The 27,281-nt window shown below is 38.8% G+C and overlaps 1 protein-coding gene across 1 annotated transcript in view; it reads left to right on the top strand.

Annotated features, from left to right (window-relative positions):
- The window catches only part of thsd7ba (thrombospondin, type I, domain containing 7Ba), a 183,610-nt gene that overhangs the window by 117,384 nt on the left and 38,945 nt on the right, over window positions 1–27,281 (top strand). The window contains exons 11-16 of the mRNA XM_069533160.1: window positions 632–747; window positions 2,150–2,282; window positions 3,445–3,548; window positions 13,795–13,986; window positions 23,684–23,950; window positions 24,908–25,086. Of these exons, the coding sequence (XP_069389261.1) occupies window positions 632–747; window positions 2,150–2,282; window positions 3,445–3,548; window positions 13,795–13,986; window positions 23,684–23,950; window positions 24,908–25,086 (991 nt within the window). The remainder of the gene's footprint in view (window positions 1–631; window positions 748–2,149; window positions 2,283–3,444; window positions 3,549–13,794; window positions 13,987–23,683; window positions 23,951–24,907; window positions 25,087–27,281) is intronic.

Below are 27,281 nucleotides of genomic sequence, written 5' to 3' on the forward strand. Positions count from 1 at the left end.
TAATCAGTAAACAGCGTGCAAATTCTCACTTTTCTCAGGTTTAATTAGAGGCCATTCTGTGGATTGAGTGATTGATTTTCTCGCTGAGAGCTCGCTCCCCTTGATAGAAAAAGAAAGGGGACTGTATCAGTTCTGCACATGTAAATAAATGCAGACATCCGGTCGTTAAAGCAGAGCTGCAGAGTCAGGTGATGATCTCTGTGGGTTTGTCACTATGAGCTTTCCACACTAGTCACTGGACGTATTGTTAATATAAAGAAATATTGATGTGGTGCAGCTTTAAGACCGGTTTTAAAACTGACAATATTACGAGCCATAAAACATTAGCATTTAGTGCGCTGGCATAGTAGGAGAATGTTTCTTTTCATAGAGCAATTTGTTCCCTTGGAAGCAGCTGAATGTGTGAGAGGACTGTAAATTTTTACATTTGTCCACCTTTTGCTTGAGCATAGAGGCTGGGGGGTGCACGTAATCAATCATGTTTTCTGGGGAGAGACGTGTGATGTCAAGGACAGGGCAGTTGTTTCACTGCACTGTCCTGATGGCAACGACACTCAGGATGTTTATCATTTATCGCCTCGGGGGGATGAAGAGAGTTTTAAATCCACTGTTTGTCTGTTTGTACATTTAGGTGCTCAGATTCTTCTCGTCCCAACACCGTGCGACCCTGTTTGCTTCCCTGCAAGAAAGACTGCATTGTGACGCCCTTCAGTGAATGGACAGCCTGCCCGTCAACCTGTGTGCCAGGTAGATCTGTACACAAGTTTCTATGAACATAGTTTTAGCAACTTTTGTGTAAAAGTTCCGCAAATAGAGTTAATGTATTTGAGTTGAAAATGTAAAAGGCTTATGAATAACAGGAGGTTGTTGGACCCAGCAACATTTTTGTAAAGGTAAGTTAATATATAATATAGTGGTGGGCTGGATTAAAAGTATATCATAACTGTCATAGCACTAATTACACATTTGGACATTGTATTTATATTATTATGTTTTTCATGAAAAAAGGCAACCGACTTTAAATTGTTGGCTCTTTCAAGCAACTTCAGTTTAGATGGTGCCAGGCTTTTGATTAGGGTGAATTTGGGTAATCTGGGACAGAACGTAATTCATATTAACATATAAATGTCCTAAAAAATTACCTAAAATGAAAACAATAATTTGACATTTCTTTGAGTTTTGGCCCACATGCCATTTACTAAAATTTAGGAGTTGGATTATGGACAAGTAGGTGGTAATCAAGTCGCTTTAGGTTCATTTCTGGGTCGCCATTATGTCGTCCATCTTCGTTTACAGTGTATGGTATGGTGCTGATAAATTCAATTTTGATTATTTCTTGTTTTTGTTGATGTTTACCATCACAAATAAATGTAATATTTTAGATTTTCAACTGACATCTCAACAAATAAAGCAATTTTACGATGTCAAATTTTGCTCTTCAAAGGATTGATCAATAAATTGAGAAACTAACTGGCATATTGATCCAAAACTTATACTGATAGCTAATCTAAATATTGAAATACAAATGTGTTGTCCCCGCGTGTCTCAATAATTGCATTCGAGTGATGCTTCAACTGTCCGTTACATTAAGCTGACACATCAAGAGGAAAATGGATATTTAATGGGCTTCAATGTGCGTCCACTAAATTTCGTGGAAATCAGAAAGTACGTAATTGTTTGGAAAAGAATGGAGCAGACATCTTGTCTCTGTAAATATTCTGTAGTCCATTGGGTACGCTGATGATGTAATCACTTTCTTAATTGCACCATTTTCAATGTTTAGTAATTAGTGTTGTGTAATGAGCCTTGGAGCGTGAGCCAAATGAAGCTATTGCACTGTGGTGCTTCCAAAAACAGACTGCAGCGGAGTGCAGGACACCACGGCCACAAGGGCACATTAATCAGGATCAGATCGACGTTGACACTGCGACTTGTTTTACAGCCGTCTCTTCCAGATATTAGACTCCACCGGTTGTCATTGTGTCTGCATTCGTTTTGTTGTCGCAGATGCTACACAGCATGTCAGCAGTTTGCCTCAGGATCATTTTATATTCTCGTCCCTCTCGAAAAATTCATTTTACTTCAACTTGTGCAAGTGATCCGCCGCTGAATGCAGCCTATTGTGAAGATTGTGTTTCACGTCCAACAGAAAATGCAACCGCTGCCACACAGTCTCGATACAGGACCATCATTCAAAGGTCTGCTTATGGAGGTCAAGAGTGTCCTGACACTCTGTATGAAGAGAGAGAGTGTGAATCACTTCCAGTTTGTCCAGTGTACAGGTAATAGCACCATTTATAACGAGGCCTTTCCCTTTCTCATCCAAGGACAAGCTATCATCCTCCAATCATTCACTCTGTATACATATGCATGTGCTTTTATGATGGCATGAGTATTAGACACTATGGCATTGACACAGTACATTCTGCTCATCATGTATGGTAATGGAAACACGGCTGCATTTTATTTGGTTTGTTTAGTTTGGTGGTAAAAGCCTCAAGAAAATGTCATAGGTATAACTTTTTGTATATATATACAAAAAACCATTGTGCTGTTGGTAGCCCCGTGTTTTTGCAAACCAATATCTGTTTAAATTCACAAATTAGATGCACTTTGTAAATGCTGCATGAATCAGATAACAGGGAGTAGGAGTTACAGTGTTTCTTATCTATATTACTTTACAGGGACTGTTTTTCACTGCACTGAGCAAAGTGCGAGCACAACACATGGTTATTGCACATAACGCCTCTTTACAGATTGTTGTATGTATTATTAGTCTACACAAATAAAAACCCAGAAAGATTTTTTCGGCAAGCGCAGCACAAATCATATTCTCTCTGAAATGGCGATTTGCAGAACAAACCAACACAAAAAAAACAATAGTTGCTGCTTTTAGTTTATGTATTTTTTTGATTTAATTTAATTTATTATATAACATGAATGGAAAAGCTTGTAAAATGTATTGCCCTTTTTGGATTAATAAAGATTTCTAAATCTGGATCAAAGACACTATAGAGCCTCTGTCTCTATCTACCTTTTAAAGTCAAGCAACATATAACAACATATATTCCAGTATTACTTAATAATAAAAATGCCATTTAACAGTAAAAATCAGTTGAAGAGGGTTGCGTAACAAATGCACAGGATATGTTTACGTATTGTTTATCCTAATTATTTTTAGAGACTGACTGATATGAGCCTTTTAAAGATCAGTGTCTGCTTTTATTTCTATATTTTTAATTACGTCATCCCTGTTGCCATTTTGACATGAATAGCACAAACTTGCCATTTTCATTCCATTGCATTCAACAGGACATGATTGTTTCTGCCTTTATAGCGATGACATTTTGGCTGCAAATCATCCATATCACCATGACTTAAAAAAGCTGTAGGGAAATGCTGTGCAAATGTAAAGTCTTTCTGTCTTTGTGTCTGTCTGTGTAGGTGGAGGACGCACAAGTGGCACAGTTGCACTCTGGTTCCGGACGCAGTTCAACGTGGATTAGGTGGACCAGGAGAAGCCTGTGGAAATGGTCTAGAAACAAGAGGCAAGTGTTCTCCCTGACTTATTACAGTCTCTACACGTCAGCACCTGCTGCTGCTGTATCACAATTTAAGCTTTGCTTTTCCATCTCTTTACTTTCCTGATATAAGGAACCTAATAGTCCTTTCAGAACTGCTCCTTTAACAAGCAGGTGATGGAAACAAAAGAAGGCGGCGATTTGTTCTCAGGGTGTAATGAGACGAGCCTTTCTGTTTGTTGTCCCAATGATCTCACCACAGCACTGCTTTCTTATTAATGGGAGCAGCAAGGCAGATGGCCGTAAGCACACGTTAGCAGCAGCTGGAAATAAATAACCAGCCGCTTTCAAGCATTTTTCATAATCACTTTAATCATTTCATCTCACCTCACTCGCACAATAAACTTTGTAAAACCATTCATTAAAACCTGTTTGGCTGCAGTGCCCTTCCAGTCCAGATTTTTGATGGAATGATGAATACGTGCCCGAGATTCTTGGATCATAAAGTTTGACATTGAGTGAGTTCTGAGATTTATGGTGCACAAAATGAACACTGAAAACTCTCACACAAACAGAACACACGCCATTAATAATGAATCACAAAACGACCAATGCCATATTCAGAATAAAAATGCACGGACATCAATATGAATCTTTCGCTGAAATATATTTTGAAAACAATGTTTCATTTGTGAATCACATTTGTATGATTTAAATGTTGTGTGTCTAGTCTCTTATGTTTCCTAACCTTTAAAAAATAGGACACTCCTGATTTGTACAGACATTTTATACACACACAAACAGATTTAACTCCTGTACCTGTTTCCATTTGCAAATGTATGACTGTAGAAAATTATATGGCGGCACCATTTAATTTTGACACAGCGTCAACAGCTTGAATCGGCATTGAGCGGCATGACTCCTGCTAAATGGAAAACACGTGCTTCTGTTAGCCATGTGCTCTGTGAATGTGTTTGTTGTTCTTTGTTAAGAACTGCAGCAAGTTTGTCTCTGAGTGGAGTTGTGAGAACGACTGCCACTGGCCCAAACTGTTAAAAAGCCAAAGTGTTAATTGGATCATTTCAGACTTGTTTAGAGGAGAGCGAATGTCTCAATAAATCCCAGAAACTGGCTCTTCCAGCTACTGATGTGATTCTACAGTGAAGTTTACTGTACTGCCTTGAGAAACTCTCTGTAGCATTCTGTTGCCGTCACTGTTGCTCACATTTACTTGGCTGCATAATTGCGACTGGCATTTCTATGACTTTTTGATGAGAGGTGTCTGTAGTGTTCCCAGGTTAAGAGTAAGCCTCACTGACCTTTAGAGCGGCTGATTTGAATATGATTATGAAATGATTAAGTTAAATACCTGTGACATTTCAAAAATGCAAGTTTGGAATTGGCAGTCGGTCGAAACACACTATTTAAATGTAGACTTTAAACTGCTGAGACGTTTTCCAGAGTTTGGTTTCAGTCGGTGGATCGGCTGAACCAATCCAATGAAAAGGAAATATAAATGTCAAACTGGGGCAGTAGGGCACAGTAATTGGGGATGGGGCCATATTAGTAACATGGAAACATTGAAAAGGGCATTATCAGAGAATAATGACAGGAAGTTATACCATAGGTTCCCCAATAATGCATTTCCCTGCCTGAGGCTTTTATATGCAACAGACATCTCTAGTGTAATACTATCTAATTCAGATATTACTTCAAGTTCAAAAATTCAGCTTTAGTTTCTTAAATAATCTGTATGTCACTACTTTTATATAGAAAACTCACAGTTTCTCTATGTGATCAATTACAAACAATAGTTTGAACATACAGGCATTATAATAAAACATGAGGCTTTACTCAAATTCTATTTTCTATTTTAAGATAGTTATTTCTTCTTTGTTTGAAATTTAGACTCCAGTATCATTTAATTCAGTTACTGTCACAATTTCAATGCAATTTTCCAGTTTTCAGTAATGGCTTCCTGTGTGTTGGATAGTGTCTTTAAATGTTCAATTTTTGACTGAATGGTTTTTGGTAAGGAAACCTGAAAAAAACAAGTTGTACATCTCTTCCCAAATCTTTTAAATATTCTGTCTGATTTTTGCATTTTTGTTGATATTTTTTTTATAGTGAGATATATTTAAGATTATAAACATTACTTGTATACTTACTGTATGCATGTTGGTAGTAATCAGGTACGGAGTTTTTGGCTTCCCTGATGAAGTGGTGCAAAAAGCTGCATCAACAAAACATTTAAGTCTTAGACAAAATATACAAACTTATACACTTATACATGGATGTCTTATGCTTATTTTATCCAATAACACCCACACAACAACTGCTCTAGCTCCCACGGGTCCATAAAGAGCAGTGTTCACCTTATGTCGCCTCATAACTTAATGAACAAAACATACGCTGGCAGCAGACTCATTATTAATCAATTGGGTAGAACTAAATATTGACATTCTTACAATAAGACAATGTTTTTTTCACCATAGAAATACAAGAGAACTATAGCTTGCACAGAAGCTGCCAGCAAATGTTGACTAATTATCTGTGTGTGCAGTGTGATGTCCCCACATGGCAACATGGCAACACCTATAGCAAACAACCTGCATTAATAAGTAGAAAGCTTCCATTAGTGAAGTAGAGCAAAGCTTGAAGAACATTATAAATCATAAAGTTTATGATCTATATTATACATTTTACAACTAGTATAACACAGTATAGTGCATACCTGAATTCAACCCACACTAAGGGATAATAACTCCCTGAATATATCACACATGATTCTCTAATCTCACAATGATCTGCACCCAGACCAAAATGCTCAAAAAGGCACAAACAAATCAACTGAAGTGAAAATGACCTCCTTGGCAGAGGTAAAGATTGCAGTAAAAATAATTGGTAATGAAATGCATTGTTATGTACGAACACACCAGCTCTTTTCACTTACTGTTGATCCAAACAGTGAGCCCATTGTTAGCCTCTTCTTTCTGCAACTCCTACTCTCCCTCCACTCTCGTCCTGCAGAAAACATATTAGTTAAGTTTTGCTCATTGTTTTGGCAGCATCCTCTTGCCACTTTTGGCTTGCAATTTCCCTGCACCTCCCCTGTGTTGTGTCTTGCTCATTTTGGCATTTTTTGTTGATGCACTGTATAATGATGGCACTGAGGCCAAATGTGGGGGGGGGTTAAGGATGTTATTCAGTCAAGCCCAGTGTCAATTAAGAAAATCCCATAGTGCCAATCTCCCTGTATTGTGGGCTGGTCAGGGGAAAAAACAGGCATGTCGGCCAACTGCCTGTTCCAGCATTGGCTAAGGAAGTGTTGTTTAAAGTATTGGCGAAGGAAATTTGTGATTATGGTGATTTTCCACATGTTTTACAATTAAACACATAAAGTTTAAGCAGATTTTTTTCAAGTTTTTTACTTGTCTACTTGAATTACTGTCCAGTTCCTTTCAGGCCACAATCATACTGTGAGGTACTATTTGCTCAGGAAAAGTGACGCCCTGCAGAAACATACCATGATTGCACAAAGCTTTAAATTAATCTTGTTAGCAGCAGTGAAGGCACTTAAGTGCAAAGTGCAGTGTGAAATAAACATTGGGTCTCACTGTGCAAACAAACTTGCATCATTAGCCTACTGTGTATTTACTGAATAATTAGGCAGACCAACATGAGTGTCAACCCATCAGGCTGCAGGGCAAGAAAGTGTGATGTTTTCCTCAGTCACTCACAATAAACCATTAGATTTGATAAAATAATAATGAACCAACCGTACAGCATATGTGTAAATTATTAATTAATGATTTCATAGTAATCATCTATGTCATTTATAAGTCATAGGTAATCATCAAGTATGAATGATAGCAATTAAACATTAACATTTGAAAAATTGCATTTGAAATTTAAAACTAATATTATATTGGAAAATAAAAAAAAAACATCAAAATCCTTCTTCTACCATCTCTACATGTAAACTGTCAATATGCGAGCACGGTGTGAACATGGTGACATAGTCCTGTTGTGCAGTGCTGTGACGCTGTAATCACGTCTCTGTCTCGTGGCCACAAACATCCAGTGGAAGTGTTTTGCCGTCTGACTGCTCTGACATTTGCTGTGGTAATAAGCAGCAGCTCTGTGTCACACCTCAGGCAGGCTGATTTCACAAGTTAGCAGGAGCTCAGTCACTGTAGCATTTCCAGCTCACCTGGCTTCGCCTCTGCTTCTGCCTCTGCCTCTTAGTACAAATGTGTATCTCTTCCCCATTTACCTGTCTCCACTGATTTTGTTTCATGCGTATAAAGATCTGAATGGCAGTATGTATTGTATCTGTTTTGGAAATGGTGGTATTGTTTCCTAAATACGAGTATATACGTATTTAGTTTTTCGTGTGATCAGTTACATTTGGGCTGCACTGTACTATTACTAACTGAGAGGCTGCAGTCATTGTTGAATTTTATTTTATTTTCCTCGAGGCAAGCAGCATGTCAGTTGCCAAGTTGCCCCTTCTGGGAGAATTACAAGAGTTCTGGTTGAAAATCTGAAGTTGTTGTAGGAATATTGCGTAACTCTGGGAAACAGGCATATAGCAAGTGATGATGAAACATTCAAATAGCAGTTACAGAAAAGTTCAAGTAGCCACCTGAGATTTTCTAGCCCACTCAAAACTTGTCAGTTTGCTTGATTGCGACCCCCAGGCTCAGCCCTGAAGTGTATAAGGTAAAGAATCAGTGCCAACATTTTGAAACAAGCAAGCAAATAGGTATGTGCTTCTTAAAGCCAATATGCTATTGGTTTGAGTTAATGCTGCCTCCCATCTCAGTGTGTGTGTCGAACAAAAGGCTGCATGTTGACTGAATAATAATGTCTGAGCTAGTGTAGAATAAGGTGAGGATTATGATACATATGCTGACCTGACAGGCCAGGGTCACGGATAGGAGGCGTTGAATGGGAGAGGTTTTTGAGAAGAGGGTGGTGGAGCAGCGGTTCGCACTGACACCTCACAGCAAAAAGGTTGTAGGTTTGAACCTCCCGGCCGACCCCGGCCCTTCTGTGCCAAGTGTGCACGTTCTCCCTGAGCCTGCGTTTTTTCAGCTTCCTCCCACAGTCAAAAGACATGCAATGATAGATTAATGGCTGACTATGAATCACCTGTCGGCCATTAGTAACAAAATACATTCACAAAGTAACTGTATTTAAGTAACTTTTTATGTAGATTTATTTTCAGGTACTTCTTATACTCCACTGTATCAGTAAAGATCTGTACATTCTCCTCAGTGACATTTTTATAATAATTGTTTTTGGTCCACAACATTAGACCCCGCCTCCCGCAGCAGCATCACTGGTGAAGAGGAAACATCAGAAATGGATGCAGCAGAGGCTCAGTTAATAATCAATATGAAAATAAATGTTCAGCAGCATCATCTGCAGTTTTCTTTATTCATAATACAGAGTCTGTATTATTAAACTGAATATAAACTAAACTCAATATACAACAGCGATACTTTTACTTTTATACTTTTTATTTTTAAAAGAAACTTCACAGACTACATGACACTGCAGCCAATGGCATTTGGATCAGGAGGAAAGACTCCAACTGTGCCCCAAGATGTTAGGGACACACTCCCAGATCTGATCAGCCTGTGGTGGGCCTGCCGTGGCAGAAGGTGTCTATTGATTAACGCCCAATTACACTCAGGTACACGACTGAAGATATGGTTGTTGGCAACTTAACTAGTGTGGATGACCTTCAAACATGCAAGGGATATTCACCATCGTGTCCTGTGTTCTATGATTGTCTATTAAATGGTCCTTTTATACTTCAGGAGTGTTTGAGTACGTTCCTCCACCACTGCCATTTTAATAGATGGATTTTGGAATATGAATCCTAACCTTGCCAAAAGGGAAATTTTTCACAAAATAGAACCAGTGATTTTGGATAATGTGGGAAGTTGTAGCAGATAACTTTAGCTAATGGATTTCACACTAACTGTAGCACATTGTGTCTTTATTCGCCCTACTTGTGGCTCATAACCATCCCGGTGTGTTGTATCCCTCCCTGAGTAGCACTGGAACTGTACTGAGAAATTATTCAACAGAAAATGTGTCACACTGATTATCTTTTTTGATGAAAAAATGTGACTTAATGGCCACGATGAGACCTCTCCACATTACTCTCCATAGGGCATCACGTAGAGGAATATAATCCCAGCAATATGAGTGAATTAGCAGGAATATTATTTTTATGGTGGGAGGGGGATTCATGTGGATAATTTTAAGCGTGATAAAAGAAAATGTTCTGAGCCGGATTTACAACAATTGAAAGGAAACTCGATTACGAATTATTTAAAAAATTTCTTTTTATCTAAAAGTCTACAACCTTACCGGAGAAAGTGATTAAAAAAAACCTGTGTGTGTGTGACAGGCCTCTTCAAAGTGTGTCCTCTCAGCTTCAAAGATTTTCACCTTTCCAAGCAGCTGTATAATTAAATATGATCCCTGTCAGTCGCTGAGATACCGTGACAAAAGTTGTTACCGCTTTGTGAGAGGAGATGATGTGAAAGGCCACACAAATAGACACAGGCAACCAGAGGCTGGAATAATTATGTTAAAAATGGCAGGCTGCGAGTTAAAAATCAGAATGTCAGTGCTTGCTGTGCTGAGCTCGGCTAATAAAAGATGCCGGCGCTGACAGAATGGGGTTGTCACTGGTGGAGTAGGTTCGGTAAAGACAGAGGGCTATTCGAGGTAAATGGACAGAACTAAGTGCCAACAAGGACATATCATTATCCCAGCTGTGCTACTAATTGGACTACTACTGCAGCACGTGTTCATTATAAGTTGTTTTCTTTAAACAGGTTTCTTAAACAGAAAAATAAGATCCACCTTAATAGGCCCCCATAAGACCCTTTATAATAATATCAGTGTTTTACCTAAACACATACATTGCCAAATGAAATATTGTTTTTTCGCTGTGATCCACAATCGCCGTTACATAAAGGCACATTATTAATAACTATCATCTCCTTTGCACTGCCTTTGTAAAGCTCTTGTATGTAAATGACCCTCCCACACATTCTCAGCAAGTAGGAACCCAACTGTTTTTGTCAGAGGGCAAAAATTTGAAAGTCAAATATAAATCAATAAAGCAGATAAAAGGCATGTTTGTGGATCAGTGAATCCTCACAGAGGCTTTGGAAGGGAGGAAGTTTTCTTCACTAGTAACATCGCTTTTACTTACATCCCAGTGTGTGGGTGCACAACAGGACAATGTATCTGGAGGTGTCTCATACAGATGCTCCTGTAGAGGGTTGGGTACCAAAGTCTGGGTTCCTACATGGCTGGGATGTATCTGATCATATCTCAATGTACGATACGGGCAACATGCAAATCACAGCACTTCTCTGTTTGCAAAACACTCTATGTGGCTCTGGCAGCACATAACGTTAACTTACAGTTAGCTAGTAGCTGTCTCATGCCCTCATGTCGACACAACAACATCCTGTATTTCTTGTGAAAGGATTCCGACACCAGGACATGCAGCAAATGTTTGAAAACAATTCCATGTAAAGGGAGGGGCATGGCAAAGTTAATGTTCAGTGACTGGTCACGTGACCCCATGTGAAGCACATCTTACTTTTTTTAATGAAAAAAGTATCTGGCGGAGGAACTGATTTAAAAGTATTGATTTCGATGTTTATTAAGCCAATTAAACCGATCACTCTTCACTATTGTACAAAGCATGAGTGGTACTCTGTCTTAGATTAGGAAGGTTTGCATTAACCTTCAGTCAATCCCAAGACTTCCTATTTGCTTGTTCTTCTGTACTTTGTTCTTTATTTCTTTTTCTTTTCTTGTTGTAGTTAAAATGTGAAAAATGTCTATAAATAAAGAGTTTAAAAAAAAGTCACGATTTAGCACTGATATCAGAAAAAATACGAAACGATATCCATCCTTACTCGTGTCTCCTCTGACAAAGCTCTTCTCCTCCCTTCTCCTCAGACTGCAGAAACGACATGTCCTCACATGTCCTTATTTGATTCTAATTTTACTTATTATTTATTGTCTTTAATTAATTCTAGCTGCATTAATAACCATATTTGAATCCTCATTTATGTGCTTTCCTTCTGAGCTTGGGCTGAACCAGACTTATTCTTGCAGACACCGATGCCAAGTACAATGCAGACAGAAACGTCAAGTATTGGAAACAGTGAAATTATTCCTTCCCCTCCTTGTGGATCTGTTGATTATAGTGTGCCACTTTCTTCACAGTGACTTTTAAAATCCTGCAAAAACAATAGTCCCACTTTTTTTCTCTGCTTGCCTTGATACCATGCGGCATGGCATGTGAGGAACTTAGAAGTCATGTGTATTTCTGTGAGGTCTGATTTTGAGAATAGCAACAATAGAATTTTTTATTTCACAGGTTTGCCTATTAGAGTTAATGATTAGATTTTAGAGCAACCTTCTGCATGCGTTTGCATAGTAATGAGAGTTCCTGTGATACCAAAGTAATGTGCTTTCACAAATGTATTTTCTTAAGACATTATTTTCATCTTTATTTGCATAGCTGGTTTTATTTAACAGCATATTGAACAATGCATAAACTTTATATTATGCAATGAAATAATCTATTCAACTGTTTGTCAAGAATAACCCCATTTGTCTTTTGACAAAAAGCCAATAATGAACTTGCACTGTGTTAACATTTTATTAAGTAGTGCGGTGTCTGTTCTAAACCTGTCTGTCTGGAATGCCCTGTTTCTTGGTCTGTGGTAATTCTCCAGAGCTACTTCAGAATTATTCCCTTAGTTGTGTGCAGAGCTTTTTATAGTCTATGGTACAGAAAACTTCATCCTGGTTTATCGGCAATAAAGATTTTAAAGTCAATGTTTTTCATAAAATAAAACTGAATTTTCTTTATAACTGTTCACAGATGTGGTTTATATATACGTTTAAATGATTTACTTGCTGTTATTTTTTCATACATTGCATATCGGCTATATGAGAGGTCTGATCTACAACCATCACAATCTTCACACCCATAGTCACAACTTTTCAAGATACAATCTTTGCAATTTAGCTTGATATAAAGCATTGCAGCAACAAAATGAACTTTGAGCTTTTACTTTGAAGACAGATTGCCATAGTGATTGTATGAATGTTTATGATGGAGATCAGCACCTGTGCTGTGTTGGTCTTAAAAAATGTTGAAATCAAAATAATCTTAATATCATTTGACCCAGTTACCGAGCGCTGCAGTATCCAAGGATGTAGAATGAGACTTGTTCAACTCTGTCCCCCAGACTGACACACACCACCCCCACTTCCTGCTACAGAGTGCCACTTGCCTGTTTATTCAAATGTTATTAATATTACCCAAATTGCAATTGACACACAGGATACACATAATAAGTTTCATGAGATATGCATTCCACAGGCAGACACACATACGTTTGTTGAAATATTAGATAGATGCTGTGGCTCTTTGGTCTGATAAATGCACTATAAGCCTGAAAATGAAAGAGAAAATCATAATAAAGTTTTTTTTCAGTCTATACTCTTTTTCCCCTTGACTACATTTACCTTTCCTGACAAAGAGCCGCCTCACTTCTCTGACAGTTTCAATTTCGCTGTAGAAGATATGGAAAAATTGCAAAGGAAACTTGTTCAGGGGTACTTTTCAAAGTTATCAAGTGTAGCCTCACTGTGACTGGAAGTCTACTCCGCGTGAATTGACTGCTGCATCAGACCAGTTAACCCATCTGTGTGTTCTAAATAATTATTCCTACACACATAATCATAGTTGTAGTACTGCAATGTGACGTCCCTGTTCGTCTGTAATCTGATACCAGCACTTTGATTAGTTGGAATATCCATCATTCTTTCAAAAGTACTTCACTTTGATTTTGATCTGCTATTATGAATGTCTTGTTCCATTCAATAAATCACACTTATCTTAAGAAGTGTGATAAAAGTGTTTGTGCTTGAAGGTTGAATTAGCATTCCGATAGATCTTAACATTAAAGCAGCACAAGTATATTCTTCATTACTATGACTTCTGCTGTGACTGGACTGTAGAAACATCTCTGCGCCATTTTCAACCAAACAATCAACTGATAATGAAAGTGATATAAAGCTTAGATCACCGTACAGATGCATGTTTGACTGAAAGTCAACTTGGTGAGGTGTCAGTTGTTATGGGTGCTTTGTTTGTATAAATGGAGTGACATTCCTGCCCCCCCTCCCCGTCCCTCTGTGTTTTCAGGAGTCAGTTGTGTCGGGGAGAGCGGTGAGTCAGCCAATATGACGGAGTGTCTGCGATGGGCTGGCCCCTTGCCCCCTCAGTTTAGAGAGTGTCGGGTGGCTTGCAAGGATGACTGCACTCTAACTGCATGGTCCAAGTACTCCGAATGCACAGGATGTGGCACCTCCACAAGTCGGAAGCGCTCACTCACAGGTAAAAGGCTCCGCTTCTATGAACACAAATGTCGCACAAGGCAATGCTTTTGATCTGCAGACTGTCCTCTTGCATTTTCACACTGATTGGAAATGATCTGATCTTCAGTATTGTTGCATTAGCAGCATATTCTTCATGTGCCGAAACACCCCTGCGTGAGAAAAACATACCTCGACCCAGTCCAACCTATTTTTTCACTGTCTTCTCTGATACTGTACCTTTCTGTCATCCCTGTAATGTTCTGTTTGGTCTAATTTAGGTTTGTTGCTGCTTGTAATCTGTTATTTCAGTGCAGATGGCAAACATCTGAAATACATGATGTGGTTTCAGACCAGGCAGGATACGATCCGTCTTGAGTATTTGAGCTGATGCCAGAGGGGTTGTAGTAAACATACCCTGTCTCCGTCTTTAATGCTCTTAGAATCCAAGACATGAAATCAGCCTCAGCTCAGTGGTGGATGTCTCTGAGTGCTCGTGCTCACTGGGTTGTAATGGTCATAATAAGTCAGTATTTCAGCTCTTTTATGCCAACACTTAAAATTCTCTGTCAGCTACACTGATGGAAAGCGAGCCCATGGTGGGTTTACTCTGTCGCGGGGTTAAGAAGTTGGCAGTTTACCAAGGCCTCTGCTTAGATAAGCCACCCAGAGATATATTACTCTTTATTCTGTGTGTCTAAACTGAAAGTCATTTTGAAGGCCCAGAGGACTGTTTAACAGACCACTGCTCAGTAGTGGAGAATATCTCACGGATTTCATATGTGGAGAAAAATGAAAATTCTCACAAGACTAAAGTCAGCGTGCCGGTGGGATGGTTATGGATGCTACAGATAAATTCATACAGAGAACTCTGTCAAGTATTGTGAATGTTAGGAACACTCCTCTTACTTATTGCCTTGTCTTTTGAAAATCTGCACTTTGGAAGGTATTTTTTAGAATCTCAGTTTGTGGATGAGAAGCAAAATGTCTGTATAAGTGTGGACAGGGTGTACTACAGAGAAATAAGACTGAAAATTACCAAGGTTCTGTGCACACAAGTACACAGCACAAGGACTGTAATTGTCCAGCTTGCATATTATGACAGGTGCTCTGCATATATAATTTTTGTGTGGTCATATTTTAACAACCTGCCTCATATCATGCACGTATTACCCATCACGTCAATGTGTTTACAAACTGAGGACTTGAAAGGAGAAAGACATAAAATGAGCAGCCACGCCTCAGTGCTCTGCCCTCTCTCCTACACACACACACACACACACGCACGAACACACACACCAGAATCATTGGATTTGTACGTTACACGTTTAATGCTCCGCCTCCGACCTTAAATTTCTCAGACTGTGACAGAGAAGTTTGGAAACAAAGTTGGCACCACTGATGTTTGAAAACTCCGTAGCTATAGCATGGAGAGGCAAAAATAGAGACGTTGGGAAACCTTGACGCAGTCTCTTCCTGATTGGTTCATATCAGTCACAGCTCGGCAAAGCGCTGTTGACTCTTACACCTCATTGCTGCTCCAAGAAAAGAAATCCTTTTACTTGTCACTATTGATGTTTCTAATTTGTATAATTATCTGTAACCAAGTAACCAACAATCTGCTTCCTGTTTACACCAGGGCACACACGCCCAATTGTCCCCAAACCCTGAATGGTCACAGTATTTCCCATAGCACTGACAGTACACCATATTTTATTTTATCGCCACAGATACTGAACCACAAATTTTATTAACACTTCTCATTTTAACAAAAGAGAACTCTAACTTGTTGTTTTGCTCTGTTGCTGCATTCAATATCTGTATCCAGCGCTAAATGTCACATGCTTGCTTATACTATTTTCCATAAAGTTGATAACAACCACGCAGACAGTCACACCTTATAGTTTCAGTGGCAGAAAAGATCTGTGCACCTGTCACTCGGTATGGAGGTAGATTTGTTTTCCTCTGAGTGTTTGTGTAGAATCATCATGCCTGTCTCAGTAGTTATCACTGTCTCTTTAAATCAACAATATTCTCAAGTCCACAGGACGTCTGCGGACATCACATGTTCCCTCCCACAGTCTAAAGACATGCAGATTTAGTGAACTGCTGATTCTGCTGATGCTGCAGAGCCCCACATTGCCCACAGTCAGCATCCTGTTTCTTTTCTTCACTATTACTTTTATCTTTCACCCACATTCACACAATAATGTAGGAGACTGACCATAACAAGGACATACTAATGAAAAGCAGATTGCATCTAGTCAGACTCCTAATGCCTGCTGCACACTAGAGGACTTAGAGGACAAAGGATTTCTGAGTGGAGACTCAGGAACAATCAAATGTGATTCCAGGGTAAAAACAAATATAGAGGAGGACTGCAGGCATCGTTAGTGCTGTGCTTGTTTGTGTAATGTTTTGCACAAACAACAGGACACATTAAACAAGCATTCATGATGTTGTCACAATTCCACAAGTTTATCATTTCTTTTCTGTCCTCCACCTGTTACAGATCATAGACATAATCATGTCGTTTTGCATTTATATACAACACTTTTCTTAACAAAGTCACAAAGCACTTTACAGACAGAAAAAATGGAATTTAAAAAACAGCTATCAAAACAGAAAAAGGTAATCAGTTCATATACGAGCAATAAAACACAGTTTATGTCTAACATTCATAAAAGTTCTGCCTGTCTGATTTCAATTACAACCGAGAGCGGGGAAAAACTAGTGGAGTCACAATTACACAACATCTTGTTGGTGACACTACCCGATCAGATCACTCTCACTCACCCATTTTCTGTTCTTTTCATACCACAAGTCTCCTGATTTCGATTCGTAAATATCAAATAGGATCATTCGGCCATATAATCTGTTCAGATGAAAGTTAACTCGCCCCAGTGATCATCGGGAGGAATACATCAGACCTGAAAACGACTCGATTATCCTCTAATGTGCAGCAGGCACGAGAGATACATTTGACCGCATTATATCACTACGAAGTATATGCAGCTCAGATCATTGGCTCAGTAATAGAGTGGTCAGAAGTGCATGGTGCTATACCAGCATGCATTGTTGAATCGTGCATGCTGGGACTGTCTCCTAAACTGAATCTAAATGGCAGATGATTTGCATCTTTAAAAGTGCTGCAAGCAACATTTTCAAACATCATTTGTAGTCTGTAACTGATTTATATACTGATATAAATACTTAGTACATTTTTTAACAGCAACACACACATTTGTATCTCATTTTCAGTAAAACTCTGTTTAGTTCCAGTTGAAATTATGACGTCAACCCATGTCATGTCTTTTTTATTTTTTACCTGTAATTAGACTGGTATCTCCACATTAATTATATTAATAATTAATTATGTAATGGTGGTTACAAGATAAACATTGAAATAAAAGCTGGTGTAGTCTGAATCCGTCTGACTCAGGTGGACAATGGTCAGCCAGTGATGGGAAAAACATTTTCCTGTTGCGTTATTGGCAAGTATTGAGTCGAGTCGCTAATTTCCATCTCAAGCCGCATGTGGAGTGTTGTGCGGTGGTTGACACGTTAAGTTCTGTGAATTATTTCTTGCAAAGATCCGAGTTTGTGTGTATCTGTAAGAGCTTAACTGTGGATAAATGGTTTTGCTACACTGTTCGGCTTTGTTACTGAGCCCTTTCAAATTGGGCAGTTTCTCTCCTTTGTCAGAGGAAGCTTTTAACGACCTAATGTGGGATAATTCAGCCTGGACAATAGAAATACTGAGTTCTAATGGTCAACCTGGTCTCTTTACCTGATTTTAAATTTAAATTTGAATGTATTATGTGGATCAATTTTATCTTTGCTCATATATTTTCTTTACTTTATATGTGTTTTATGAAGTCAAGAATCAGTGTTTTATCTGCTCTTAAAGGGTCTTTTTTCATTTAATATTTCTTTTATTTACGTCATATTTTCTTTTCTTGTTTATGATTCTATTGCTTGTGCTGTTTACCTAAAGATTGATTCACTGATTGATCAAAATCAATCAACAACTGGAGAAAAGCATGATACCGACTGCACATGGAATATAGCAATGGACTGAGTGTAAGGAGAAGATTTCTGTGGGATTTATGACACGCATATCTCACAGTGCATGGATTTAGTATCAGACATTATATTTCGGGGGAGGTGGACAGCAATAGAATAGAGAGACTTTTTCTTTTATGACTCAAATGTTCCTGGAATACTGATTTGTATATATTGTGAGCTATAGACATTTATAGACTTGCAAAATACTACACAATAATACACAAAAAATGTAATCTAATATTATAAGTTACGCTGCATCAACCATACAGGTGCACAGTTCACAGCATGAATGTTTTGAGAACGCTTGTAGTCGCTCTCTCGTCATCGTGGGGCCAATTGTTTCTTTCATTTTGTCCTTGAAAACAGTTTCAAGTCAATTTTCACAGCCATTCAGTCGTTTCCTCTGCGTGTCACTCTCCGCAGTAAACCTGACTGAACTGACAGTTAGCTTGCTTCTTTGTGTCTCAGAGTCGGAAAACACCCTTTAAGAATTGATTCCAGAAAACAAGGCGCACGGATCAATTCAGCCTATTCAGTCAATCGACAAATATCCAAGATAAAATGTTTCTTGCAAATCTAATGATCGGCTATTGACATAAAGCATTTCAGATGTCAAAGGAAACATGACTCAGCAGCAACTGCTTTCAGAACAGCCATCATGTTTTGTTTTTTTATCACAGAGCTAATCCAGTCTGTGGAGGAAATTAAGGTTCATGCAGGTGACATTTCACGAGAGAGGTGATCTGTTATCTATTGTCAATCTATTGACATCTTTGTCAAGGTAATTCATTCATGATTTTATCAGAAGCTCCTTCACTCACTCCACACATTTGACAGTGTTGGGCTTGTATTAAACCCAATTGTGGACATGTACATCTGCAGTCATGAGACACACATCGCTGTTGGGCAGCATTATGTTTTCGGGTTGTCAGTCTGTGCATCCCATTCAACAGGATATCTCCATAACACCAATTCTGTCATTGTTTTAAATGTGAATTGTTGTATGAGGGTAACAGCAAATCTAATCACACCTCCTATCTCAAGGTCATTGTCCATTTTTGTTTTTCATCTCATGTCCACACAGTAACAGTGTCAATGTGGACAGTCCTCTTATAATGAAATAAACGTTCCATGGACCTTAGCAGAGATACTGACAGACATGAAAATTATAACACTGGCTTTAAAGGGAGAAATACAACCTCACAGCATTATGACTATTAATAGAGCATCATCACAATAAATATTAGAGGAAGCTCATTTTGAAAAATTTATGCCATGCATGACAACAGTTAGAACAAGTCAAATATTATACATCCCAATGCAGATTCCTTGTGGCGTCTGTGTGCCAATGCGGTGCTGTTGCAAGTAATGTAGTTGTCAAAGTTAAGTGATGTTGCACTCGAACTCTTCAATCAACCACCAGCAGTGGTGTAGATTGAACAGATTGACTCTGAATTGCCGTGCGACAGCAGTGAGTTCACACTCTGTGAGGAATGTTTGCAATCAGACCCACTTCAGGAACAGCTGTCACTTGGCACACAGGAGGCTGAGGACACCCAGGATCCATGAAACAAATACACAAATACACAAGTATAGCAGGATTAGTAAAATACTCAATGTTTTCACCACCAGGCCTTGTGTGTGTGTGTGTGTGTGTGTGTGTGTGTGTGCGTGTGTGTGTCTCCCTCCATTTGGTTCAGGTCAAGAAATTCTATTATTTTAAAGTACAAAAACAAGGTGTTTGCTTTAATTATGACAATTATATAGTAATTTCCTTTCCCTCTGTGGGCTGCAGTTCATTATAGCCACAACTGAGCTTTTGGCACAAAGTGTTGACTGGCTCTGTTCTTTGGGTAACAGCGGGATTGATTCTAACCAAACAACAAAAAAATTTCAGCTCACCTTCAAAAGCAACACTGTATGAACACAGAAGTAATACAAATAAATCTGCTTTTCCTTTTATAGGTTATGTGTTATTTATTGATTCATTTTAGCTTTGAATTCCTGGCAGTTTAACTTTAGAATGAAGAAATAAACACATTATTCTTCCCACATGTGAAAAGTTTGATTCATACACAATGAAAAGCATCAGTGGTTTGATCCCATATCATTACCGGGTGTTATAGTGACGTTATGATGAAAATCATTATTTTAAACTATATCAGCTTCGTCTATATTCCTTTAGGATTCTGAGATATTACGAAAAGTGCATATTTTAACCAAGCCTAGCCATATAGCTCTGGTGGTAGTAGGTAAATGTTAAAATGGCCACAATGACATTGTTGATAGCGGTGATAGATTTGCCATAATACTAGTAGAACTGAAGCTGATGTGTTATTAGATTTGAAAGCACATATTTAGTCATAAACCAAAGTTTTGAGCAAGTTAAAATTTTGACTTGTTGGCTCGAGATGAAAAAAATCACCAAAGTTATTACAATTCAGTTTAGTCGTAATGGGTTTATTCTTCCCTTCAGTTGTTCAGGTTTCCTTTTGATTTCAAAAGATTCTTCAGAGAAACCTTAAGGACTTTCAGTGGTCTGGGTTTCAAGGTCTGAATACTGTTACACATAGGTATATCCATTAGGTGAAGAGAAAGAGTTTTAGGGGAAATGAATCTCAACAATTTTGCTTTGCAGAGCTGTGAAATATGAAGATATGTGAAATGTTTTAATCTGCCAAAAACCAGTCAGCTCCAATACCTTGGATTGTCCCTCTATTACAAGCTATCAAATTAAATCCCTGTACTGCCAAGGTCCAGTCAACGCTCTTGTAAAATGCATTATTTGCTTGCAATTGACGTGCACATGAAGAGGATGCACTTCATCAACATTAACATTTCAATTACAGCAGGATATAAACTGCTATTCAGAACATAACAGCATATCTGTCTTATCTCATGTCCCATTCTCCTCATGAAGCAGACAGTCAATCATGAGCGTGGCAAAGACTTTTAGAGCAGATGGACAGCTTGACAGGTTGGATCTGTTACTTTTCCAGATATTAACAGTGACAGTGTGTGAGAGGAACACATGCTTTTCATGTCCCTGCTAATATATCAGCATTTGTCAAATATGATGGACAGGACAAATTATTTGATGCCTGAAATGAATTATATTGTCTCTAATAGTCAGACCAGAATTAAGGCTTAATGGGGATTTTAAGTTTGGATTAAAAAAATAAGAATAGCCACCCTAATTAAATAAGGGGGCTGGGGTTTGGGGGGATTTATTTAGATTTTAAAGGATACAAAAAAATCACTGCAGAATCAATTGCTGCCAATTCTCGGTGACATTATAATGTTCATTGATTATCATGATTCTTGTGGAGCTGAAATCAGTTCTCATTTTAGCATTTGGTGCAGTATTCTCTATAAAAAGACGTCTCAGTATTTGACCTGGTAATCCATAAGACATATTTTGTAGGTTCATAAGCGAGCATTCTTCAAAACCAGCAAAAAAATACTTGTAGTTGTTTAACAGTGACAAGAGCTCGCCGAAAGGCATTGTGGGATATATAAGTAATGATTTAGTGACATAAAATGATATGAGGTGGAGTGAGAGAAAGTTGATTTACCAAAAAGATTTGCAGCACTTAATCACGGAATAACTCTTGAGCTCAACTTGGGTGACTAATGATAAAACAGTGTGTGAGTATCTACTCAGCTTTTCATCGTACAACCATTTCTCCACTATTGTCAATGCCTGTGAATCAAAGGCCGCCTCTGCCCCATTGATCATTGATAATAAAGTCAGCCACTGTGAGCTGGTGAGACACAATGGACGGAAGACATGGCAGAAATGTTCATCAGGAGAAATTTGTCAGGGAGCTTTCTGTTTTTTTTTTCTCACTGGGAGAACATGGCACCAGTGGCAGGTTTTCATATATGTGTTGTGTTGTTTTTCGTATGTGTTGTTTTTTTAATTGATTATATAGAAAAAACAAATGCGCTACTCTAACCTTCAGAGCTCATAGCTATAGTAACATTGCACAGACATTATTAAACGTGCACTATTCCCTTAAGGGGCTGGAAAATAAGGAGAAAAATTAAAGTTTAATATGCTTGCAAATAGCACTAATCATTCCCCGGGGTTATTCAGAGTACCTTTCGAGTGCACTTCACGCAGGGAAAAGTACGTCTTTGCCACTGGACATAGAGCTGTTTTTACTGATTGGCTTTAATTTAGTTACATTAATGTTCTCCATAGAACTAAAAGGCAAACTATAAGAAAGAGCAGGAGTAACATGAGCATTCATTTGTTGTACTTAATCTAATGGCTCAAACATATATTTTAGAAATGAAAATGATTCACTGGATGTTGTCTTGGGTATTTTTATTTTTTTTATGTGGACCGTATGCCTTTTAAAAGTGAGAAGACAATGTTGTAAACACTCTAGTTCTGCCCCAGCGCTGGCAAAAAAAAGTGTTTGGTGGCTTTTCATTTTTGAGGTGTCTTGTGAACAAGATATCTCAAGAACGCTTTGGGGGAATTTCTTCAAATTTGATTCACATGTTCACTTGGACTCATTGATAAACTGAATAGAATTTAGTGGTTGGAGGTCAAAGGTCAAAGTTGCGTGACCTCATGTTCTTGTGAACATGATATATCAGGAACACCCATTGGGAATTTCATTATATATGGCACAAACATTCACTTGGACTCAAGGATGACTTGATTAGATTTGGGTGGTCAAAGGACAAGGTCACCGTGTCTCAAATCTGCTTTTAAGGATTTTTTTTCCCATTTTTGACTAGTTGTCACTTGCACTCTGAGATTACCTGATTAGCTTTTGATCTATGTAATATTTCTGTATTTAATGGGTATTCAAGAACTTAATTTACGAGTGTTTTCATTTCTAATCACAAGGAATATTTTAGGATTAATTTGATTAAGAAGAAGAAGATTAAGAAGAACAATCTCACACAAACTAAACAACTATCTCATCCTCTCTCAAAGTGTAATTTTTTATGGCATATTTTACTGTGGGCAAGAGCAACGCTGTCTTCGCTCCATTTTTACAGTGTACATCATGTTGGTAATTGAAAACAGTGAGCCAGATTCTAAACCAGTCCAACACCTTGAGGTGTCAAGATCGAAAGAATGATTTATGCAAGAAATCATAATTTTGATCTTAGCAGCCAAGTAAATCTAAGCTTGTGTATGCTTAGTTATGATGTTGGATATAATCTTGGCTTGTATGGGAGAAAAGTTGCCATGCTATGATGGAATTGAGAGAGATATGCAGATGTGTACACTGATGGAGAAAACAACATTAAAAATAAATACAAAGACTGCTGGTGCTTTTATTTGGCCTCTGTCATTCACAGTGGCTATGATACAAATTAACAATTTACACTCATTTTATAGCTGGTAATGAAGTTTGCTCACATAATGTCTTTGCAAGAGTTTGAATGCAGTATGAATGATCATGAATAAATTAACAAACTGAGTCAGTGTGATTTTTATTTGATCATAGAGTCCAAATAGTTTATTTGACTTTCTATAACAATAAACCTATTTCTGCATTCAGCAGCTCAGCCTCTACTCGGACGTGGATAATTGTTGGCTATAAACCCTATCCAGGCAATAGGGTTTATTACCCAACCAGAGCAGAGTAACTTCCCATTGTTTTGTCCATCCTCTGTCGCAGGTCGCAGCAAAAAGAAGGAGCACTGCTTGAATGAGCAGTTGTACCCTCTGGGGGAGACAGAGGCTTGTCCCTGCGATGAGTTTCTGTCCCAGCCCTATGGGAACTGGTCTGCCTGCATCCTCCCTGATCCTTCGCTCTCAGGGTCTCTGCAGGGCTGGATGAGCCAGCGGGAGGTGAAGGAATGTGGCCAAGGTCTGCGCTACAAAGCAGTGGCCTGCATTGACCAGCAGGGACACCTGGTCAACCCTACGCTCTGTACAGACTCAGGTGGGATTTACAGAAATATGACACATGACATTTTTACTTACAAAACACAACAGTGTATGAATTACCAGATAGATTTTTATTATGCTTCACTAAATGTTTTGAATCGGACATTGTGTTCATGTTGGATGATCTCGTGTGAATGTAGGATGATTGACTCAGCCAATTATTTTTGAATGAGGTAATTTTCATTTTTCTCCTACACACACATTCACTCACAGGCACACGGCATATAAAGCACTAAGAACTAAAACTAACTCAAACACTATCTGACTTACAATGAGACATACTAGAGGCAGAATTTCAAAAAAAAGACTCAATTTTAAAATAGAAAAAAGAAAAGTGAACAGAATAGAAATTAATAAAAGATATATGAAATATGAGAAATGAATTTGAAAAAACAGAATAGATGTATTAAAGTGAGTAAAATAAATATAGTGCATAAAACGAAAATAATCTGAATATCATAAAATATTCTTAAAGTATTCATTCTTGTCATTTTTAGGGATGTAACTGGATAGTTAGCTAGTTATGTATGTGGGGCATGTTTGCAGTTTTACAGCATTTTTTAAGCAATTTTTTTTTTTTCTGGTTTATGTGCCCACATTGTTGTCTTCTAAACTTCAGCATTTCATTCTAATGTGAAAGGTCGTCTGTTGTTTGATGATGATGAAGTTGACTCAGACAGCAAACAAACAAAAGTAGAAAACAAAAGACATTGTACAGTGTGAAAACCCTTGAGCAGTTTCACTCAGCCATGTTGGCTCATTGTAAGAGTGAGACGTCCATTAGTCACATAATTAGCTCTCTGTGTCACGGTGAGCAAGACCAAGGTCTGGTGTTGCGCGGGCCAGTGGCACATCTGCTGGACATTATTAATGTGCGCCACACTGCAGCCACTGACCGAGTCTTAAATCAGGCCTCCCTCTCCTCTCTTTGTCTGCCAACATTCAATTTCAGGCTACATGGTGGAGATTTGCCACATTCCTTGTCCCCTCGACTGTAAGCTCAGCAACTGGTCGGCCTGGTCGCCCTGCAGTGCGTCCTGTGGCGGCGGACTGAAGATCAGGTCCAAGTGGCTCAGGGAGAAAGCTTTCAACGGGGGACGGCCGTGCCCCAAGCTGGATCTGAAAAACCAGGTAAGGCTTGCACTTTTGACTTTGCATAAATAAATTCCTTATACAGCACCAGAAGGAAATTATAGAGGGTAACAGTTTTTGCAGCATGTTGTTGCATTCGTTATTTAGATTTGTCTTTAAAGTGGAAATCATGCCGAAATTTGTTCGGGCCAAGACTTGCTATACAGTTTTTAAACATTAGAATAATGCATTTAAATTTTCATATTGACACACTGCAAAAAATGAGGGCACAGGGCTGACCTCATCATCCATGTACATTGGCCTGGAGTCACTTCTTTATGGACTTGATTGTTTCCAGGGACACATACAATAGAATGCAAATAGGGGCAATCTATACTTCGACTTCATGCACATGTTATACGAGGGCCCCTGTTGTATGTAGGGAATTAGTTTGCTAAATGCAAACAGTCTACACTCCTCCATGTTAACACAGATAAGCAGCATTTTATTATTATTGCAGTAGTTGTATGCATCTTAACTTTTTACTCATTCCTATGCTGTTGGAATATATTATTCCTCTAGTCCCCGGTTGTGCCGTAGCCCATGCTGCCACATAAATACACAGCGGGCTTGTTGCATTCTGCTCACATTTCAATGACAAGGTTTATTACCCATCAGCCAGTGGGACTCTTGGGTGACCTGCTCTTTTTGTTTTTTTCTTTCTCTGGTGTCTTGAGTCAGACCAAATCATTCGCCTTGCCAGACATGCCCTTTCCTTGACATAAAGACAGGGCAGCTTTAAGTTACAAAAGGACGGAGGGGTGGAGGTAGGGAGGGAGAGGTGGACAGATGGGAGCTTTTGAGGTTGCGTCGGTAGCTCTGAATATTTTGTGACAGCATATCTCCGATGTGCTCATCGTTTTCAGAGGGGGGGGGTCTTTTTATGAATGCTGCCTGTATGCTTGAATGGGCTTGAAAGGACACTTTAGTTTGTAGAGGTCAGTATGGAGATGAGGGGCGGCTGTGTGAGAAATATTACAGTGTGCTCAAGTGGGCATTTGTGTACAGATGGTTAAGTGCCCACTAACAAGGTCTATATGGCCCCTGTTGTAATGCCCCGTAATGACCCTCGCAGCTGAAACTGGAGCTCGCTGTTGCCAATGCCCTTACGGACTCATCCTGAGGGCAGACTTGGGCTTCGTGTTAATATTACCATATTGGCCATTCAAAGTGAAGTACATCTCTCCGCAGTGTGGGCGTAAAGATGCTATAACCTCTTTTTTACAGGTATGAGGTTACTTCTCCCACTGAACTCACAATTGACTTCTCCACACGGTGTCTAAAAAAAGCTGCATTCTTCTTAAGCAAGTGCACTTCAGCTCTCATAATTACAGTTGCTTCTCCGCACTTTATTAAGTGTCTTTGAAGGGTGCAGCACGGTGAAGAATATTCTCATCTGTAATGGTTAGCCCTCCTGTCTGACAAACACTTGCTCTCTTATCACTTACTTTGAACCGCTCTCGAGTCGAAGCCTGGCCTCACTCCCACCAGCAGATGTTTCCCCTCGAGCTGCGGCCAGAAGTGACTGGCTTGACAGAGACAAAATTTACAGTGCGCCACAACTCATCCTCTCGTCACATGGTTCAGTGAGCAAGAGACAGAGAGCAAGAGAGAGAGAGGGAGAGGATGAAAATAATGAGTAAAAATGGCCACATAGTCAAACGGAGCAGGAGTTTGGCTGTGAAGTTTATGCGTGTGCTGTTAATGAGGTAGTCTGTAAGATTTTCTGCTTTTTAAAATGTGATCATGGGCTAGTTAATCAGGATGAATAATTCATATATCAGCTCAGTGAAAACCTGTCACTGTTGATCAGTTGGCCCTTTTAGAAATTAAGCAATTGTCCAATCACAGCTTGGCAAATGTCTTTTAAAGTTTTAATTTCTTTCCACAGGTTAAACTGGTATGCATGTGACTGCAATACCAGGGATATGCTAGTATTTTAAAAATTAGAAGGCAACAGAAAGCACAAGGCATGGATTAAACAGTTGGTTCTGTGTTGGATAATGCATAGACTCTATATAAAAATGGATTACACGACTCCACTTCCTCGGTTTGTACAACATACAAATACAGATGCCAATGTCTTTTGCTTTTCACATTATTTGGAGCCAGAGTATTCAAAGTTGCGTTGTGATGTGGAGCCACAGTATCGAGGTCCTGCTGATAGATGCACTCGACCAAAGTCAGCCTCAGCT

Source organism: Paralichthys olivaceus, chromosome 10 (assembly GCF_024713975.1).
Source record: "Paralichthys olivaceus isolate ysfri-2021 chromosome 10, ASM2471397v2, whole genome shotgun sequence".
Classification (NCBI taxonomy): Eukaryota; Metazoa; Chordata; class Actinopteri; order Pleuronectiformes; family Paralichthyidae; genus Paralichthys; species Paralichthys olivaceus.